This window comes from Poecile atricapillus, chromosome Z (assembly GCF_030490865.1).
Source record: "Poecile atricapillus isolate bPoeAtr1 chromosome Z, bPoeAtr1.hap1, whole genome shotgun sequence".
NCBI lineage: Eukaryota > Metazoa > Chordata > Aves > Passeriformes > Paridae > Poecile > Poecile atricapillus.
In genome coordinates, this window is record NC_081289.1 from 95,329,144 (window position 1) to 95,349,014 (window position 19,871).

At 51.4% G+C, this 19,871-nt stretch overlaps 1 protein-coding gene across 1 annotated transcript; it reads left to right on the plus strand.

Moving 5' to 3' along the window:
• The first annotated feature begins 2,334 nt into the window (after positions 1-2,334).
• Positions 2,335-19,593, plus strand: LOC131572622 (serine/threonine-protein kinase PAK 3-like). Its single transcript, XM_058825872.1, has 19 exons — positions 2,335-2,391; positions 3,124-3,229; positions 3,681-3,718; positions 4,158-4,277; positions 5,075-5,178; positions 6,125-6,263; positions 6,409-6,602; positions 7,991-8,118; positions 8,301-8,470; positions 9,297-9,359; positions 10,771-10,933; positions 13,107-13,170; positions 13,971-14,019; positions 15,318-15,427; positions 16,266-16,383; positions 17,214-17,313; positions 17,743-17,939; positions 18,231-18,365; positions 19,549-19,593. The coding sequence occupies exons 1-19, from the start codon at positions 2,335-2,337 to the stop codon at positions 19,591-19,593; spliced, it is 2,100 nt and encodes a 699-aa protein (XP_058681855.1).
• The last annotated feature ends 278 nt before the right edge of the window (positions 19,594-19,871 follow it).

The window sequence follows — 19,871 nt, forward strand, 5'->3', positions numbered from 1 at the left end:
AAAGCAGAGGGAAACGGTTGAAGAAGGCTTCCTTTCAAGCCTTCCTGGCTCTGGGCAGAGAAGGGACGCAAGTGACAGGATGAGCAGCAGGGCCCCATGCCGCTCCGTGCCTGCAGGGAGGGGCGGCTGCCGCTGGGGGCGCCATGGGCAGGGGGCGACCCCGGGTGGGGCGGGTGGGGCAGAGCAGCCGCCAGGGGGCGCCCGGGGTGGGGCGGGGCCCCTCCGTGAGGGGGGAGAGCCTCGGGCGGCTGCGGAGCAGCGCCAAGCCACAGACGGGCCCAGCCGGCCGCCCGCAACAGCGCCAGAGCTACGCACAGCGCCAGGGCAACGCACAGCTTAAGCGCAGCCTGACGAGCAAGGGAATCTTTCCATGGAGGGCAGGCTTCAGGGCGTCTGATTGCCAGGCCTGCGCTGAGCTGGCACGGCCTGAGCCGGCACGGCACAAAGCCTCCTCAAGCACCACTGCCTCCTCTGCAGGCTCCCTGCAATGCCTTCGCTGACAGGGTCCAATCAGCCAGGCTGGACAGCTGCTGTCCAAAATGAAAAAAGGCAAAACCCAAACCAGAAGGGAAGTATTTGGAAGAAACCAAACTCAGCTTCCCAGGCTGAGTTCCTCACAGGCGGAGCCAGGATTCCTCTGGTTCCCAGAAAGATGCAGAAACGGGACATTAGGGCACTAGGTGCCCCTAACCTTTGTGGCCAGGACCTTGCCATTGCAGGCCAAGGTAGCTCACAATCCTGCTTACCTCTTTCCATCCAGAGGCTTCAGCTGGTTGGGATTTTCCCCCAGCCAGAGAGCAGCTGGGGAATGCTGCTTGCTGTCTCAGGGCTTTTTCCTTGCAGCAAACTCCAAAGACTTACTTGGCTCCCTCCTTTTCAAAACATGGCCCGGGTTAATTGTCAGAATGATGAGCAGTGTAAGGTGTTCCTCAGCAAATGCCAGTCCTGCTAAGAACTGCTGATTCCAGTGGGATTTAGCTGGAAGCGGTGCTCTCAAGAGCACTGAAGTTGAGCGTTTCAGCACCAAGACAAGAGCGGGCAGCTTGGCAGGCCTCCACCATCTCAACACTCAGCTGCTTTGCAAATTCCTCTGCTTCCAGAAGCCAGGGGCTGAACTCCTGCTCTTGACCTGCAAGCCTTCTCCTGTTACCCGTGGCACTGGCACCGCTTTGCTTCTTCGTGTGGCACGTTATGAGGAGGTCTTGAATGAAATGGCGGAGAATTCCACAGAACCTGCACTTTGTATTGTTTCCCTGCTTGGTGCTTGCAGCTGTCCCCAGCAGACATGGTGTCTGCAGTTCTGTGAGCTATGTGGTCCAGAAAAGAAAAGACCAAGTCAGCTCAGGAAACCCAGGATCAATCTATGCAGCTTCTGCAGACCAGAAATTGGAGTGAAGCAAATGACTGAAAAATGCAGTACACTATGCAGCACATATCCACAATGGGCAGCGTTGTAAACAAGGTCGATCACTTGTTCTTTCAAAAGTAAACTCGTTTATTAAAAAATCCCCAAGAATGGCTGAAAGCGAGGCCCTGGGATAAGCCCAGAAGCGTGCACCAACAAATTGGCTAACAAGCAAGCTGGTACAGCCTGCATACACCCGCGGCTGTGTGCTCCTCAGGACTCGAGTTCCCTTGGAAGACCCGTGTGCTGGGCACCCTGGGGGTTTTAAAGTCTCTCACAGTGTGGGATTGGTGCGTTTTTCAATCCGCAGCGTGATTGGTCTAAATATGGTCCGTTGATTGGTCTTTAAGATCGTGCAACCTCCACCAATCATTTTTGAAACTCGACACTCCATTGGTCCGTTCCTTCCACCAATGAGGATCTAGAATGTCCTAGAATGTTCCATTCTGTTCTGCCTTCATTAGCCTCATAGCCCACTCTAGTGTTCAAGACCGGCTACCACATGTTTCTGTACACCCCTACAATCACACACAGCAAGCAAACATCATTAGAACTTTTACTTTCTTAACCAACTAGAGAATTGCGTTATTTATAACAGGCAGGAGAGAGATTTCCAGGCCACATCCATGGAGGAATCTGACTTCACAGGTTTCCCACAAGCCAAAGGCAGTGGGTTTTTGCAAAGCTCAGTGTTGGACAGAGCACTTTGTCAAGTGGAGGGCTGGCCTGGGAGCCGGTGGAAGTGGAGAGATTGGGAAAATGCACCCATGGGTGCACCCACACTGTGAGGGCCGCTCCAAGGGCATCCCCTGCCACGCACAGGACATGGGCACTGCCATACTGTCCCTGCCATACTGACAACACAAATGCTGCTCCAGTGTCATGCAAACGCCTCTGGCTAGTTTGTTACTCGGCACTTTTTCCCCACTATGGTATCCTTCTTCCTTCAGCGAGCCTACAGTGTGCTGGTTGATGTTAGCCATGCAGTAAATGGGCAGGCATGACAAGCATTCCAATTAAGGGAACTCTCCGGGCTATTATCAAAGCGTGATTTTCACCCATAGAAATGAAGCAAGTGTTACTTGTTTTAGTCAGAAGCGCTGGTGGCCAAAGGAGCGGGTGCATGTGCTTGGGGCCTGTTTTGTGTTACTCTTGGATCCTTTGAGCTATGGGTTCTGGACTGTAAGGGGGGTTTGTGCTGCTTTGGGACAGAGGAGAACTTTCCGGGCTTTCTTTTGCGTTAGCTGCGGAGAAGGTTCTGTTACTGTGCATAAATTCACAATAGCGGCTGCTATTGTGATGTCAGCGGAGGGCTGCCACGTCACAGCGTGGTCAGGGGGAGGTTGCCCTGGTGCACGCACAGCATCAGCATCCAGAGCGGCTCTTGGCGTGCTCGTTGCAGGAGGACCCTGTGTTGAGGTGTTCTCAGGCAACAGTCTGTGCCCTGGAAAGGGAGTTTTTTCTTTTGCCTGCCATTGTACGAGTCTGTGGACTCGTGTAGGCATCCTTTTGTTTCCCCTGCGGTTGTAGGGTCTGCAGACACGTACAGGTGTCCTTGCTTTTTCCTTTTTTGTTGTACGATCTGCAGACTTGTGCAGGTGTCTTTTGGTTTTTCCTTTCTTTTTGTACAGCCAGCAGATTGCTGTGCGTGCCCTTTTTTTTCACTCTTTTCCTTGCACAGTCTGTGCAAGTAGGATTTTTCTGCTTTTGTTTTCCAGCCTGCGGACTCGAGCAGCCCTGCTGAAACAATGGAGCAATTCCGCAGTGCTGTCGGCAGGGCTTTTGCGTCAGTGTCATCCTGCAAAATGTTCAAAGGCCTGAGACGTAAGTAGAGGCTTTTTCCTTGGGGCAGCACATTGGAACAAAAGTGCCATAAAGATGCCGTAAGTTTGGTAAAGCTCTTGCCAAGAGCTTCAGCTGGAAAGGGGATGTCTCTTGGCCAGTAGAGTGTGGACAACTTCCAAAATGCAGAGAGGAGAAAAAGGCTGCTTTAGCTGTAAGGGTGAACAGCAGGCTACAAGGCAGACACAGGCTGCTAAGGCACAATTTGCATTTTGCAGCCAAGTTTCTAGTTCCTTAGTGGCAAAGCCAACTCAGGTAGGCACAGCCTAGCGTACTGCCCTGTAGCCTTGCTTGCTGTGCTAAAGAAGTGCTGCTCCTGGAGGGAGGTTGTGAAAGGAAAATGCTTTCTGCTTGGGGGACCTTTTTCTGTGGGATACCCCAGCACAGACAGTTTTCCACCAGCACCTGGTTCATTTTCTGTTGTCTCCGGCAGGTTGCCTCAAACGTGGAAGGAATAAAGTCCATTGTTTGGTGAGTGAGAAGGACACCCTTGACATTCCTGGTGTCAAAGAATGGTGGAGCAAGCTGTGGGCTTGGCCTGGTGCAGTCTAGTGCCAGCCTGGCAGGCCAAAAGAAAGTCCACTTCAGCGTTTGAATGAGCACTACCAATAGGATTCCATCAGTTTCCTCCTTTTCCATTGAAGAAGTTTTAACTAATGGAAGTCAAGTTTGCAGACAGGAGGCTGCACGCCAATTGTAGCCAGGTTAAAATATCTCCCTCAGAAGCATGTGCAGCCCCGGCCAAACATTAGTCTCATCAGCCCACTTGAAATGAGTTCTAGTGGCTGAGGATCCCACTTCTACCCAAATTCATGACGTCTCCTTAGGACAGCTGGGGATGGAGCTCAGGAGAAACAAGGCTCTCAATGACAGCTCACTGCCTGTCCCTCACACCCCTGTCTGTCTGCAGAGCAGCACAGCAGCAGCAGAACCTTCTGTGGCTCGCCCTGTGCCTCCAGAGGCTGAAGGGGAGGCAAAGGACAACAATCCTGCGCGTGTTGTCTGTCCAGGGCCTGAGCATCCTGAGCCAGTAAGTGGTAGCTTTGGTTGGTCCAGTGCAAAGCTTTGGTGCAGTGCAGGGCTGCAAGTTTCTGATCAGGCAGCGCTTGCCCTTTATGGCTGAAGATGCTGAGGCCTGGAGTCCTGCCATGACCTGGCTCTTCAGCCCAGCCTCTGACACTTGGGAATTGGCATCTGAACTTTCACATGCCGACGTCATTCTGACAGGGACTGTGAACTTCCCTTGGTGTCAGATGAGCGGTAGCACGATGTCCTTGAGCGCTACTGGTGGGAAAGTGAGCCCCTTTGTGCCCAGTGTGTGTGCAGGCTCCCTGCTGTCAGCAGAGAGAGCGGTCCCAAGGCACAGCTCACAGCCTTGTGGGGTACGCAGGACCTACTGTGTCCTGCAGGGACCTGCCCCTCTGCACGCACTGTCTAAGTAGCTACAGTCACTGCTTTGACTGCACCCTTAACTTTGACATGACCCAAGTTTGCTGAGAAGAATCCTGAGCAGCTCTGCATGGCAGAGACAAGCCCCGTCTCTGAAAGGCTGGAACACAGTTCCTGTTGGCTGCTCCCAAATGCTTGAGATCCTGAGGGGAAGCCAGCTGATCAGAACTGAGCAGGGAAATGTTCCTTGCACCTATTCAGACACTTCCATAGCAGCTCAAGGGTTATGTAGTTACTCCCATCAACAGCCCCACACAACAGCTTTTGCCTTCAGGTGAGCTGCATCTGTGCTTGCTGCTTCTCCCAGCTCTCAGGAGACTACTTCCCTGCTCCTTATTGCTTTCTTGTTTGTGCTTTTTCCCTGCCCATCCCTTGCAGGCCCCAAGACCAGAGCTTCTTGCCAGTCAGGGCTCCTCGGCCCTGGCAGGAAAGGCAGAGCGGCAGAAGAGGATGGAGAGAGCACCAAGAGCCCTGGAGTTCAGGTGTGTGCTAAGCTTTCTTGCTTTCTCTGAGCAGGGCTGGGCCTTGCTGGGCTTTAGGAAGCCCAGGGTCAAAGAATGGATTTGGCTTTCTCACTGTTGAACTTGCCCAGCATAGTGAGGGAAAGGCAGCCCGTGGGCAGATCTGGCTGCCGACCGACCTCCAGCATAGCTGCCTCCTGGGACTCCCTCCTCCTACCTTGACACAAAGCATTCCAAACTGGACCAGAACAGAAGCAAGGGAGCTTCAGGCTGGGCCTAGGGACAAGCATTGAACCATAAAGGCTATCATGCAGCAGAAGAAGTGCCTCAGAGAGCTTGTGCTCATTCCACCTCTGGAAATTTGGAAGCCCAGCTGCTGGATAGAGCCTTGAGCAGCCTGTCCAGATGCCATAGGTGACCCCAGCTGCTTGGAGCTGCAGACTGGGCTGCAAGCTTCCTGGGGTCCCTGCAAGCCGTAAGCATCCCGGGATCCTTTGGTTATTGGGTTGGAACTTCATACCCATCTCCTCCCCAAGCTATAGCTTGCAGGCTCTTTCCTTCTTGCACTAGTGAAAGCAAGAGTAATTGTGGCAGTACTCATCTGGATTTCCCAAGCCTGCCTTAGGCAAAGAAGAACTTTTGCAGGTCTGGCATCCCCTGGATCAGATAGAGAGGAGCGTAAGACCTAGCGGGCAGGAAGCTGTTAAGCTGATAGAAGCGGAGCTTTCTGGAAATGCTTTGTAGTTTCTGAAAGCTTATTTGATTCCTCACTGGTGACACTTTCACCGTCAGGAATGACAAAGAGTGATGTTTGGTCTAGTGGGGTCATTCCAGCATTCTCCAGAGGTGGACCTAGAGGGCTGTAGGAAGTCCCTGAGCTTGCCTTCCTTGGGACATGGTGTAGATTTGTGGTTTTGCAAGGCGACTGTTGCTATTAAAGGCTTGTTTGTCTGTCCCCTTGTCATAGATGGAAGGAGTTGGCTGCATTTGAGGGAAAGCGCCACTCCTCACCAGACAGGGCGTTTGAAGCGGCACCTGAGACAGCAGAGGAATCACAGCCGCAGAGAGAGCTGCGGAAGGAGGAAGTTCCTCTGGCAGTGACAAAGGTAACGCTCACCTTGTTCCTAGGCAGCACTTGTGGGAGAGGGAGCTGCCCTTAGCAAGACTGCCCCAAATGCTGCTTCTGGCAGCAAGCGAAGACCGAGACTGTGTTGTTGTTCTTCCTGAAAAACGGTGCCCCTCTGCTTCCAGGTTTGCCGCTTGCAGCGGCCAGCACACAGGACTCTGGAGAAGCTGCTCCAGGAGTTCTCTCGCCAAGGGCACACACTGTCCCAGGTGTGCAAAGAGAAGGCAGTGCTGGCACAAGAGAACGCTGCCCTACAAGCCCGACTGGCAGCCACCGAGCGGGACCTACGAGGCCTTTTGGAGCAGCTGGCAGAGGCCAGGTAAAGGCAGGGAGGAGACCCAGGGTGGGCCATTCTTGGAGGTCTGGAGTGACAAAGGTGCTGAGCGTTATGTTAGGATTTATTGGCTCCTGTGTGCTCTCCAGATGTTTCTCGGACAGAGAAGCAAAGAGACATGAGAAAAAAGAAAAGCATACTGTGGCCTGAATGGTCTTTCTCTGCCAGCTCAAGCTCTCACAGCTCTTTTTGAACACCCGCTTGGAACCCTTTGCACATTCCTGTGACAAGTGCAAAGCAAGCCAGCTTGGTACTGAATTTTGTACCAGGGAAACAGTGCAGATGTCTGCTGAAACCGGACCTTTCCCTCTGCTTTTGGTTTCTTCATTGGTGCATCTGAACATCAGTACTTCCTTGCCCAGCAGTTTGACACGATATTTTCAGAATTCAAGGCTCCTACGTGTGAATGTTGTGAGTAGGGATCTGACACTTGGGGTGATGCTGGATGTTCATGCTGAAAAACTTGAGGCCCTTCTGAGCTAACTCTTGTGAGGAGGTATGGTGCAGGACCTAGAGTTGCTTACAAGCAGCAGCAGCAGCAGCAGCAGCAGCAGAAGGGAAAGAAAGGTCTTGTGCCTTCTTGACAGTCCCTGGGGATTCTTGCTGAGCACTGACTCTTGCTCACTTGTCCATTCAGCTCTGGAACCTGTCAAGGTCACTCTGGCTGGTCTCTCTTCTTTTTAAAGAGTGCCAAAACATTTTGGGCAGTGCAGACTTCTTTAGCCAAAACTAAAGGTAACAATTGTTCTCATTCATGAAATTCCAGTAAATTAAATGGCAGGATACATGCCCCTCCTCCCACATAGTTCATTTTCAGATAAAAGCCTAGTTCCGGTTTCTCTCTGGTCTTCGTGCTGCTAGAAGCTGCAGCTCTCATGTACGGTTCAGTGCATTCCTTTAGTCCCTTGAACTTAGAGAGGGTCTGGAAAATGAAGTATCTCTTACGTACACCATGAAAGGTATAAAACATGGATGAAACAGCCAGGAGAACATGGTGCTCTGTCCCCCTGCAGAGTGACTTGGAATTGCAGATGAGCTGAGGGCTGTGAGCAGAGGCTGGCCTTTTGCTTGATGCTAGAGATTTTGTGGGCACAGCCACCCGTGTGGGATATGGGAGGGAAAAGCAATTAGAGCTTTGGCTGCTGAGATCAAGCTCAGCTGGGCTTTCTGTGCTGGGCTAGGTCGTGGGGAAAGGCTGGCCAATCTCCTGGAAGGGTCTGCTTTGCTATTTGAAGTGGTAGAAATAGTCTTGCTCTATCTGCGTTTCCATGCCAGCTGTTCTCCATACTCAGATGCAGGGATCTTAAGGCACTTACTGGAAAAACTGCCCGTGTGTGCCAGGAACAATTTGTCCTCATCTTGACAACTTGTAGGACAGAGAAGGAGAGCTTGCAGTGCAGCCTGTTGGCAGCTCAGCAGCAGGTGTCAGAGCTGGAGATCACCAGGAGCCGTCTGGAAGGCCAAGTACGCACAGCCATGCAGGCCAAGGAGCTGATACTTGGTGAGAGCCTCGTGCGCTTTGTTCCTGGTGATGGCCCTGCCTAGTGCAGTTGCTCCAAAGGCAGCTCTGTCGGCAGGGCTTCCGAGGAGTGAAGGGGCTGGGGGCAGGTCCCTCCTTGCCTGAAGCTGAAAGGGGTGAAGTTCAGCAGAGTCTCTGACTGCTGTTGTTTGTCATGTTTGCAGAGGATGTCAGGGGCCTTCGTTGTGAGCTGCAAGCTGTAAGATCTTTCAGCAAGCAGCAATGTGAACAAATGGCTCAACAGCTCCGCTTGGCAGAAGAGCAGTTCAGCAAGGCTCTGAGAGTCTGGCAGTCTGCTCAGGAGGAGGAGAAAAGGAAGCTCCTGCAAAAACAGGTAGGAAGCAATACACACCTGAACTTTTCAGGCAAGCTTGGTGGGCTGGCTTAGCAGAATAGTAGCCTGAGAATGGGACATGGCCGCAAGCCTCTGCGGCAGGCCTCACCTTGCTGGGCCAGGCAGCAGAGGGCTTCAAGGGCTCAGACTTGAAGGGCTGTGAATGCCCAGAGGAGGGTGCTGGGGCACCGGAGGCAGCCACGGTTTCAGGGAGGGCATGAGCCAAGCTCCCCTGGAGGCTGGGTGGTCGTACACAAAGCACGGCAGCGAAGGGGCAGGACCTTGCTGACGCCCTCGTACCATGCAGCAGTCTGCTGACCTTGCTGCCAGCAGCAGTCCCAGCAACTGCCTTCCTTGCTTTCTGTCCTTGCACGGTGGACAGAGGTCTTCCCTTTGGGCTTGAAGCATATGCAACAGGTCCTGTTGCATATGGTATTGTTGCTGGTATTTCAGCTGGTGGCCCGTCTTGTGACTCCGGCACTGGGGTGTTGGCCTCCTCCTCATTCTGCAGCCCACCTGCAGCTTTTCCTTGATCAAAGGGTAGGGGACTTTGAGATGAGAGCCTCTGAGAACAGGCAGAAATCCTGAGGAGAGAGGGGCCTGAGGAAACAGGCAGCTGTCAGAGTGGGGAAGGAAGGTGGCATCTCCTTTCCTTCCAGCTGCTGACACTCCTCCAAAGTTTCTTGTCAGGACAGAAGTGCTGGAGGGCACAGAGCCACTACTGTGCACTCAGCAGCAGGGGGCTGTGGGAGGGATGAAGCTTCCATTGTTTTCTTTGGGGAGCATGGCTGGGACTTCATCTGGAAGTGTCTCTTCCTCTCATCAGGAAAGACGGCTGAAACAACAGCGTTTGGAGGCGCTGGAGCAACGGGAACGCTTCCTGGCAGAGGTACAGAGGGAGCGGGAGAAAAGGCTGCTTGAGATGAAGCAGGAGATTGCCGTTATGCAACCTGAAGAAGGAAAGATGGGAACCAGGGCCAGTCAAGATGCAAAGAGAGTGCCAAGAGAGTTTGTGTATTGTTTTGGACTCCTCTGGGCTCCTTATGGGCACTGCTTCTCCAGACACTGTCTGTGTGGGTGGGATTGTCTCTTAGCTGGCCCTTGGTAAACAGGAGAAGGAGAACAAATTGCTTTTGGAAAGCGTGAGCACATCAGTCTTGGTTGCCGCACAGGTGGTGGGTGGGAAGTTTAAAGGCGTCTTCTCTTTGTTGCTGTGCAGCTCCAGCGCCAGAAGGCTGCTCATTTAGACAAGGTGTGTCGCCTGCAGCGAGAGCTAAGCCAAAGGCAGCAGCAGGTAGAGCAGCTGAGGCAGGAGCTGAAGGAGGAGCGAGAGAATGGGCAGGTGAGCCTGACAAGCCAGGTAGCAGAGGGAAGGGCAGTAGCAGGGGCTTGAACTGTAGATATCAGGAAAGGGGAGGCAAGGACTACTGCAAGCAGGGAGCCTGGCAGGCTCCAGAGCTGAGCACCAGGAAGAAGAATTAGGATGGAAGGCTTAGAGCTGGGTAGAGCAGCAGAAAAATGTGGCTGAAGTGAAGTGCTTTTGAGACTGGAAAATGAGAAACGTTAGCAAGATGGCAAGTGCTAGTAAGAATTTTCTTGACAACATATGAAGAACAAGCTGCAGGCAGAGCTGCAGGAAGCTCAGAGGAAGATGAAGGCAGTGGAAGAGAGGCACAAAGAAGAAATGGAAAGGATGCAGAAGATGCTGCAGTACAGGCTGGCAGAAGAAAAGCCAGTGAGTGAAAGAGCAGTAGGCAGCACTGCAGTCATGCAACAAGAGGTCCCTCCTCTTGTCACCTCACCCCTGCGGAACAGCATGGGGGGATGGGGGCCATGCCTCTGGCTGCCATGCTCTCTGGTCTCCATGGCAGCTGCTCAGAAGGACACTTCCTGGGCCACTGAATGCCTGGGCAGCAGGGCTAGTGCTTTGGCCCTCAGCAACCCTCTGAATGTATTCCTGCTGGCCTCCCCGTGCTCGCTTGGTTTTGTGAGAGGTTTCTTCAGGTCACCATGGTGACCCACACAGATTCTGAACAGCTTGTCCCTGTCCATGGTGAATGCAGTCCACAGCACAGGCTGAAATTGAAAGCTGCTCTTTCCCTTTCACTGTCTCTACTAGGGCTGGCTGTGACAAGCTGTCGTCTCTGGCTGCTTATGGGGGTTTGACTTGGGGTGGAAGAATTGACAGCTCAGCTTGCAGCCTAACCCAAGTGTTGTTCCTAAGGGCTCGCCTTTAAAGTGAGCTGTCTGGGGCATCTCTGCCACTCACCTTTCTGACACCAAGACATTTCTTGCCGCAGATGGACGTGGGCTCTGCCATTGAAGATGCATCTGCGGCAGCATCCTCCGAAGAAGCCTCCTCTCCACAGCCTGAAGAGCTGAGCGTGAGCAGTTCCCCCTGTTCAGGCCAGGAGGCAGAGCAGCTGTGCCAGGATGGAGAGAAACAGGGCTTGGAGCAGCTGAGTATGTCCTGTGCATTCTTTGTCCGGATGAGCAGTGTATTGATGTGTGTGTCCCTCAGCACGTTCCTCCTCCCTCTGGGGTCAGACACACAGTTTGGACCCCCTACAGAAGCCATTGTTGGAGCTTGCAAGCAGACAGGGAGAAATTTGGGGCACTCCTTTTGCTTTTCAGGGCAGCTGGGAGTGGGAGTGCTTTGCCTGAGCTTCCCTGGGCAGTAAAGGCAAAAGCAGGGATTGTATCCCAATCAGCAGAAGGCTGCAACCCAGCAAATGGCGCAGTCAATGTGTGTGTGCTGTTCTGGCCAAACTGATCAGAGCAGATGGCTTCCAAATTCCCTTTAGACTTCTGCCTTGTCACCAGTCACTGGAGACCAAATACTCCAGAGAAATGGATTGGCTGTGTGGCTGGTTTCCTATTGCTGGTGTTTTTGTGACTGTTAGTACTTCTACCATTCCTTTTTCAGTTTGTTTGGATAAGAATTCTCCATTTTGCTTGGCCCAACCTCCTTGGAAAGAACATCAGGTGACAGCACCAATAAGAGTGGAAGAGGTCTTTTAGTAGGCCTCAGAAGTTAAAATATTCTGTTCTTAGAAATATCCCTAGGAATCAGAGAGGAAGTGTTGTTTCCAAAGTGCAGCAAAACAAGAAAAGAGAGGATACTTTTTTTACAATCCCTCTTTGATATTTTCGCTGTTTGCTTGGGACGATGCATTAAAGAGACACATCTATGTGGTGCAGTGAGATAAAACTGCCCTGCAGGCAGTTCTCAGGAGGAAGCCTGCAGCCCCTCTGCTGCATGTTCCTCTGGTACCACGGTGCCACTTTGTCACAGCTAATGCCCAGCTGGTAAATACTCTTGGAAAGCCAAGCCCTGGCCTTCATCCCTGCACAGATCATACTCTAGGAAAGCACAGCAAGGCCTTGGTGACTCTGCAGTACAACCAAGTTGCTTCTTGCACTTTATAGCTGCCAGGGCAGGGCTGTCAGAGAATAACTGGTCCAGTACAGAACAGAGCCCAGTTTACTCAGTGTCTGCCATCAGCTGCTGGGACAAAAGGGGCACTGATCTGCTCCTCCGTGGGTCTGAAGTCAATGACAGTCATGGTCTGTCTTGAGTGGGGTCAACAGCTTGTAACGGGGCTCGGTCTGGCTCTGGCCTCTTCTCAATGGTTGTCAGTGGCCATTCGTTGGCTCTGCCAAGCTCTTTGTCATGTCTTCCCTGCTGGTGTGATGGCTGGTGTGACTGCAGAGGCTGGAGCCTTCCTGAGCTGTGAGACTTCAGCTGCCTCCCCACTGCTGCAGCTTTGCCTGGACTCATGAAAGGATCAGCATCTCATTTGGGCAGCTGTCTGCGCCACGGCAGCGCCCGAGGAGCGGCGCTGTCCTTGTTACCCGTCTCGGCTGTGCCCATTTGGGAAGATGGGACACGTGGGCGGTCTTCAAGAGGTTGAGTCCAGTGCAAGTGACTGCTGCTCCCCAGGCTGAAGACAAGCAGTTGTAATTCTTCACAAAATGGGGAATGGGCAAAATCGTCTTCAGAACTTAGCCTGCTCATCCATGAAGAGGGCCCTAATTCTAACAGCAATTGTTCTTGGTTATAGCATCAGCTGCAGTTCTCTACAAGTGGCAAGGCATTCCTTAGGCAAACTGCTGAGAGGTAGAGAAAGTCCCCTCCTCTGCTGGAATTCACTTTGCAATATTCCTTCTGCTCTGCAAAAAGCAGCTGCACATAAAAATTCCTCCCAGATCCCAGGCTGCATTTAGTCTCTCACGTCAGAAAGCTTTTGTTCAATCTCACAAGAGTCTGTATTCCTAAGGAAATGAAGGCTCATGGTTTTTCAGGTCACCTTCCCGGTTGTAAATGACAACCACTTGCCTTGGTGTCTGTTCTTTTCTGATCTCTGTCTGCTCTGAGGGTTTCTCCATGGGCTTAGTTTCCTTTCAAGGTAACCCTTCAAAGGAGCGAGGAGAATCAGACTCTGTGCAGGCCATGTGTGCTGCAGAGCTGCCTGTCTTGCTACAGAGCTGCTGCTGTGGTTGTTCTTGTTGATGTTATTGTTAGCCAAGCAACCATAAATTGCCCAGAGCCCCAGAGAGTGGAGCTGAGTTTCAGATGTCCTGGAAGTCGGTATCTGTGTTTTGAAGTTTGCTTTTTGCATTTTGTTTCTTTCAGGGAGTGTTGTGAGCGTGGCAGATCCAAAAAAGAAATACACTGGATGGAAATTTATTGGCAGTGGGTGAGTGCAGCCAGTCTTACTTCTGCAGAGGCATGGGCCAGCTCTTTTGCTGGTGCAATATCAAGTGGGAAGTCAGGCAAGCTGCAAGCATCTTCACACCCCGGCTTTAGAGTGTCCCGGTCTCAGTACTGATCACAAGGCATCATCAAAGGTAACTGGATGCTGACAATGTCTTGCCTGCCACAAGAAGCAGGGCCTGGAAGCCCTCCTGTCCCTCAAGCGTGTGGCACCAGTTTGCTTATTTTCCTAGGAGACATGGTTTTGTATGATTCCAAGGAATACGGCCACACTGATGAAAGAAGAAGAACCTGAGAGAGCAGCTTCCCACCTGAAGCTGTTGTCAGGTCACTGCTCTCAGTAGCATTTCCTTCCAATCTTTTGCTGAAAGCAATATTCCATGCTCAGGACAATAAGAAAGGCTGTGTGGTGTTGCCTGAGTTTGGCAGATGGAATCAAAAGAGAGCGGTGAGAAGGCCCAACAGGACTTTGTGTTTCATTGCCTGGAAAGGAACACCACAGGCACAGACCCAAGAAGGAAAAGGCCAAGAAAACCCCTGCATCCATAATCTAGTGTGTACATTTGGGATTGGCAGTAGCCCTTTTTCTTCCTGTTGGACTGAGCTTTGCTCTAGGACACGCTGCATGGCAGAGGACTGCTGGGCTGCTGTGCTATTGGCTGAAGAGGGGACAAAGCCCCGTGTTTTAGAGACAGTCCAGGCTGCAGAGAGCTCCTGCCTGAGCTGCCTTTCACTTTTCAGCACTGAACAGCTTCTCTGTTCTTGTCACTGTTCTGTTTCTAGGGGATTTGGAACCGTTTATAAGGCCTTTGACGCTGCCACAGGACAAGCGGTAAGTGCCAAGAGCCCATGCAGCTTTTGCTGCTCTGGAGTGCTTTTCCTTGCAATGTGATCTGACGCCAGAGCTTTGGGCTGCCTGTCTTTGCTGCAAAGCCTGTCCCACACAAGTAGCCTGCTTAGAGCCTAGAGGCAGGCTAAAAATTTCACTCTGGTGAGACTCGGTCTTGCATCCTGAATGAATGCAAGGATAGCAGTGTTGTCTTTCAGAGAAGGACACACTAGCTTGGACTTACTGGATAAATATGCCTAGATTAGCTGATGGCAACAGCTGTCATTCTGGCCCAATTCCTCTCAAGGCCACGTTCAGACATAGACAGGATTTCCCTTTGCATTCCATCATGTGGTTTGGTTTGAAAAATATAATGCAAGACCTAAGGAAGGAGAGATCTTGTCTGGAGCACAGCTGACTGTGTTTCACTCCTGGGACACCTGGTTCACACACACACACACACAAACGCATGCATGCACGTCAATGAGAAGGAGCTGATGAAGAGCCTTACATAATACAACCTTGTGCTGGTCCTGTGTCGGTGACATTCCTTTATAGTGATGCTGTTTGTAGTGAACAGACATGGTGGTGTCTTGGAGAGTCCCACTGCTCTTTGGGGCTGAAAGTCCTGAATTCTCCTTTCTGGCTCTCAGCAAATACAATTCCATCTTCCTGGTGCCTCCTTATCCACCTGCCGTGCTCAGGAACCACACTTGGAGGGAGGTCTACAAGGCATCCAAAAGCCCTAAACCCCGCTTATAACCTGGGCTGTATGCACAGTCTACCACAGAAAGGATGATTCGATTTAAAACCCACAAAATAATGACAATCTAAGCCGTGTTCAAGAATGTTCTTCAGAGATGCAAACTCCAAACTGAAGCTGTTAGCATGTGCTAGGATTGTAACTTTACTTTGAGTCACCTTGGAGATCTTTTCTAGACAGCATTTTCTCTGTAATCGAGGTGTGTATTTACTTTGGGGCACAATCCCAAATGGCAGCAGTCTCTGAAAAGCTGATCAAAGCCCCTAGAAATGCTAATGTATTTCCAGTGGTTTCAATTTATTTGCACGGGGAGCAAAATTGCTTTTGGCTTGCAAAACATGTGTAAATGATAATAGCAGTGGTGATAAACTAAGTCGATTAGCGAAGTCTGCAGGTGCAGAGAGGGTTGTTAGCGCTTTGTAGCTGATGGTTTAGAGATTCCTTTTTTACCAGGGTGACAAGGCATCCTGGCCTGCCAGCATGCAGACAAAGAGGCTCTTGTAATGTCTGTTCCTAATGGCTTTCAACATCATTCCAGGTGGCCATAAAGAAACTCGATCTCCAGCACCAGGGCTGCAAGCAAGTGATGAAAGAAATCCTGGTCATGAGGGAAATGAAGAACCCCAACATTGTCACCTACCTCGAAAGGTAAGCAGTTCTGGTATTTTTCTAGGAATGTTTGTTTCCATGCTTGCAAGGCAAAGGTTTAAAAGCTCTTTACTCACTGGCAGAAAATTGATCTTGCCATTAACATCCATCCACTCCTGAGCAAGGCATGGCAGGAGATTGCATTTTGTCCCCATGAATGGTTGCTGGCATAAATAGCTTGAAGATTGTCCCCAGAAACCTGTCTCTCTTACTGTGCCAGCAGCCTGTGTGTTGACTTGCTGCATGTTCTTTTGCTGGTTTGGGGCTGGATTTTTTCCAAGGTTTGGAGGAGAAGTGCTGAGAAAGCATCACAGAAATTATTTCCCTTGCGCTGTTCCCGCTGTTATCCACTGCCTTGCAGGCCAAAAGAGTAGGCTGGGAGATACATAACTTTCCAGGGTTGAAATTGGTTTTGCCCTTTGTGACTGTCCTTTATGCACATTTTTCCAAAGGGTTTCCCCATTGCTGCAAACCTGCCTGCCCTGAATAAAAGCTGTGAAAACTGTGTCTCCTTGTTGCTGGAGATAATGGTGCAATTTGTGTATGAAGATGAAGAGGTAGCTGCTGGGATGTGCCCACTTCCAGATTTATCTTTGCCATCATAAAAATGCCTTTTTTCCCTGCTTGCCACCTAAGCCATCTCCTTTGCTGCAGATGTGCCTTTGTCATTTGGAAGGCACAGGCTGCCAGCAGTGGATAGCCTAGGTGCAGTGCGTCTTCATTTTATTCTGTCTTCATTTACCAGTGACCTGGAAACAAAACCCAACCTTAGGCTTTTCTTCCAAAAGGCAATTGAGCTGTGCACGTTCAGCTCTGTGCTGTTGTTTTCATCTTCCAGCTACCTTGCCAATGAGGCTGTGTGGCTGGTGTTGGAGTACATGGATGGAGGCTCCTTAGCTGGTGTGCTCCGGATGAAAACAATGGCTGTAGGACACATAGCAACTGTCTGTCGGGAGGTAAGGAATCCTTCTGCTTGTGTTTGGCATGCCTTGGACAGGCTCGACCTATGAAAGCACTGCTGAGTGAGTGAGTCCCTGTTCAGAGCTTTCTATCTGTGTTGATCTTATGCTACAGAGAAGAAAGAGCATCTGGACTGAAGTGCCTGCTGGTGTCCCTGCCCTTACTATAGTCTCTTCTTTACTCTTATCTACCATTGTTGAACTCCTCATCTCCTTTGCCCTTTTCTTTTCTGTTCTGCGCTTTGCCTCTCCTAGCCTTTGTCCAGAACCTTCCTGCATTGCCTTCTTTGCCTGTAAGTGCAAAGGTGCTGGTGTCTGAATTTTAAAGCTATGGCAAAGCCAAAGAGAGACCCACCTCTCACAGGTCTCAGCTTCAAAGGATGGCATGGCCCCCACCATGGTGCTTGCCACTGAAAGCTGACGAGTGAGCTGCTTCTGAGTCTGCTGTCCAGGCAGCCTTATAACCCTTGTCCTCCAGTCTCCCACTCAACAGGGATCCCTTGGGAGCCAAGGCAGGGACTTTTTCTCTTTTGGCAAGCTCTTGTTTGTCCTGCGGATGGGGAGAGCACATGCACTGCAGCAGCGCTCATTGCCACTGGCTTTGCAGGGCACAGTCTTGAGCAAGGACTGATGTTTCCTGCTCAGCAACTAATATGCTTCCCCTTGGAAAGATCCTGCTCTCCTAGGGCTGCAGCAGTGAGCTCTTACTCCTGCCAGTACTCACTGCTCCTTTGAGATCTGTGAATCTTCAGGAGCATTTTCCTTTTGCGTGTGATGAAGTCAAATCAGGCTAACTTTTGGTCTCCTCTTTCTTCTTTCTCTCCCAGTGCCTGAGAGGCCTGGATTTCCTTCATGCCAACAACATCATCCACAGAGACATCAAAAGTGGAAACATCCTTCTGGGCCTGGATGGCTCTGTCAAGTTGGGTGGGTATTCCTGGTCAGGCACAGCGCTCGGGGGAGCCGGTGTGGGGCTGCTTCTGAGTGGCTGCCAGGTGCCCAGCAGTGGTGCTGGTGAGAGTGCACGGAGCACTCCTGCAAGCTCAGGGCACTGCTGCAAGGTGCTGAGAGGTCTAGAGAGCAACAAGGCGTCAGGAGTGACTTTGGCTAGTGTGTGTCCTTTCCAGAGGGAGGGAGGTTCAATGTAAACCTTCAGCTGAACGAGGAAAAACCACAGTGTGAATGGTGGTGAGTTTGTTAAGCAGACAATTCCCAATTTGTGTGGCTGCAGTCCTGAGGAAAGAGAGCACAGCTGCTTTTCCAGCTCAATACAGCACTGCATCCTGAGACTTAGAGTGAGGAACCCTTTGCCTTGGTTTCCTACTTCAATCAATGTTTGTTTGTTTTTCTCCTCAGCTGATTTTGGCATTTGTGTTCAGTTCATCCCTGAGAAAAGAAAACCAAGGGCGAGGGCCGGGACCGCTCGCTGGATGGCACCCGAAGTTCTGAGGGGAGTGCCATACGGCCCCAAAGTGGACATCTGGTCCCTTGGCATCGTGGGAATAGAAATGGCCAAAGGAGAGGCTCCGTATATTCGGGAGAACCGTGCCAGGGTAAGGTGCAAAGATGCTCAGATCCCAGTGCCTCCTGATCTGTCTCCGTTAGATAAAATCCCTTTCCCGCAGCTTCAAGGGATTCAAACTTTCAAGGCGACACCTGTTGGATGTTGGAATAGCTGGGGCTGCACTGGAGCCCTTTTTTCTTTTGGGAGACAAGGCTCATCTCAAAGCCCCTGCTGGGCAAGAAATTGCCACTGCAGACTGCAGCTTAAAATATGGGGTCCAGGTGAGCAATTGACACTATGGATAAAACACATTGAGTCCCATGTTTCTCTTTTCCTTCAGGCTACCTATCTGATACGCACCCAAGGAATACCAGACCTGGAAAAGCTCAACCTACACCCAGGCTTGTGTGAATTTCTGGGCTGCTGCCTGCAGATGGATGTGGACAGGCGAGGCTCTGCCAAGGAACTTCTGAAGGTACACTGCAGAGCGGCTGCAGGCCAAACAGCTGTTCCCTGGCAAACAGGGTTTGCTCCTTGGCCCAACTCTAAGGCATCAGATGGGTCGTCCCACCCTTAGTAATCTCCGCTCTGGTTGCTTTTCAAATGAAAACCAAGTAGGATCCAAGACTGGTTGAGCTTAGAAGAGACCACTGAAGGTCATCTAGTCCAAACCCCCAGCCACTGGCAAGGACATCTTCAAGTAGATCAGGTTGCTCAGAGCCCCGGCCAAGCCGACCTTGAATGTGTCCAGGGCTGGGGCACCTGCCAGCTCTCTGGGCAACCTGTGCCAGCATTTCAGCACTCTCCTGCTAAAGAGTTTCTTCCTTAGAGCCAATCTGAATGGACTCTCTTTTAGTTTCAAACCTTTCCCCCCTTGCCTCTTGCAATTGGCCCTGCTAATTAGATGTGTCCCCATCTTTCTTCAAAGCCCCTTCAATTACTGAACTTGCCTCCTCAGGGCTTGTCCTTCTCCAGGCCAAACAAGCCCAGTTCTCACAGGTGTTCCTCAGAGGAGAGCTCCCAGCTTCTGGTCATTTCTGAGGCCCTCTTTTGCTCTCGGGTGCTGTTTTCAGGTTTACCTGGTAGCGAAGGAACTGAAGCATTGCAGTGCTGGGGACGGAGGCCCACAGTGAGATTTGGAAAACACAATGAAAGCAGTCCCTGCCAAGCGCTTCTAGGTTGATCTGTGGCAAGGCAGGGGCTGTGGGAGGCTGACTGTGAGCCTCAGAGGGGACCCAGATTATCCCTCCTGCCCCACTCTTAGAGGTTTCTGCCAGCCAAACAGGGACAGCTGAGCAGCATTTGTGCCAGCCCCGTGTGCTACCTGGCCCGGTCAAGTCAGTGAGAACCGCTGCAGCTTTGCTGCCAGGTTTTGTGTTAGACAGGGAGCTGGTGGCCAGGCCACTTCCTTGGCTGTCCCTGCTGTGGTGGAAGATGCCAGCCAGCACAGGAGGGGCAAGGCATGCTAAGGAACACACTTCTCTCCTTGCAAGCCAGAACTGAGTCTATTTGCACTTTGCTGCTTGTGTCTGTGCATTTCTGGGCACCAGAGGAAACCAGCTTGACCCTCTTAGGAGCTCAGTTTGGAAAAGAATGGTTTCTTTTGCCTTTGTCTCTTTTAATTTGGTTTCTTTTGTTTCTCTTTCTTTCTTGGGCAGCATCCATTTCTCAAATTAGCCAAGCCTCTCTTCGGCCTCTTCTGACAACCCAGTTGCTGTCATCCCTGCACCAAAGAAATGCAGGAAGCAGAGGAGATGACAAGGACCACTTCAGCACTTTGAGAACAGAGCCTCTGAGAACAGGCAGAAACCCTGAGGAGCGAGGGGCCAGGAAACAGGCAGCCATCAGAACAGGAAAGGAAGGTGGCATCTCCTTTTTTCCCCATCTGCTAATCCTCCTTCTAAACTTCTGGTTAGGACAGAATTGATGGAAGGCTCAAAATCATTGCTAATCTGCACTTTTCAGATCGGGGGGTTGTGTG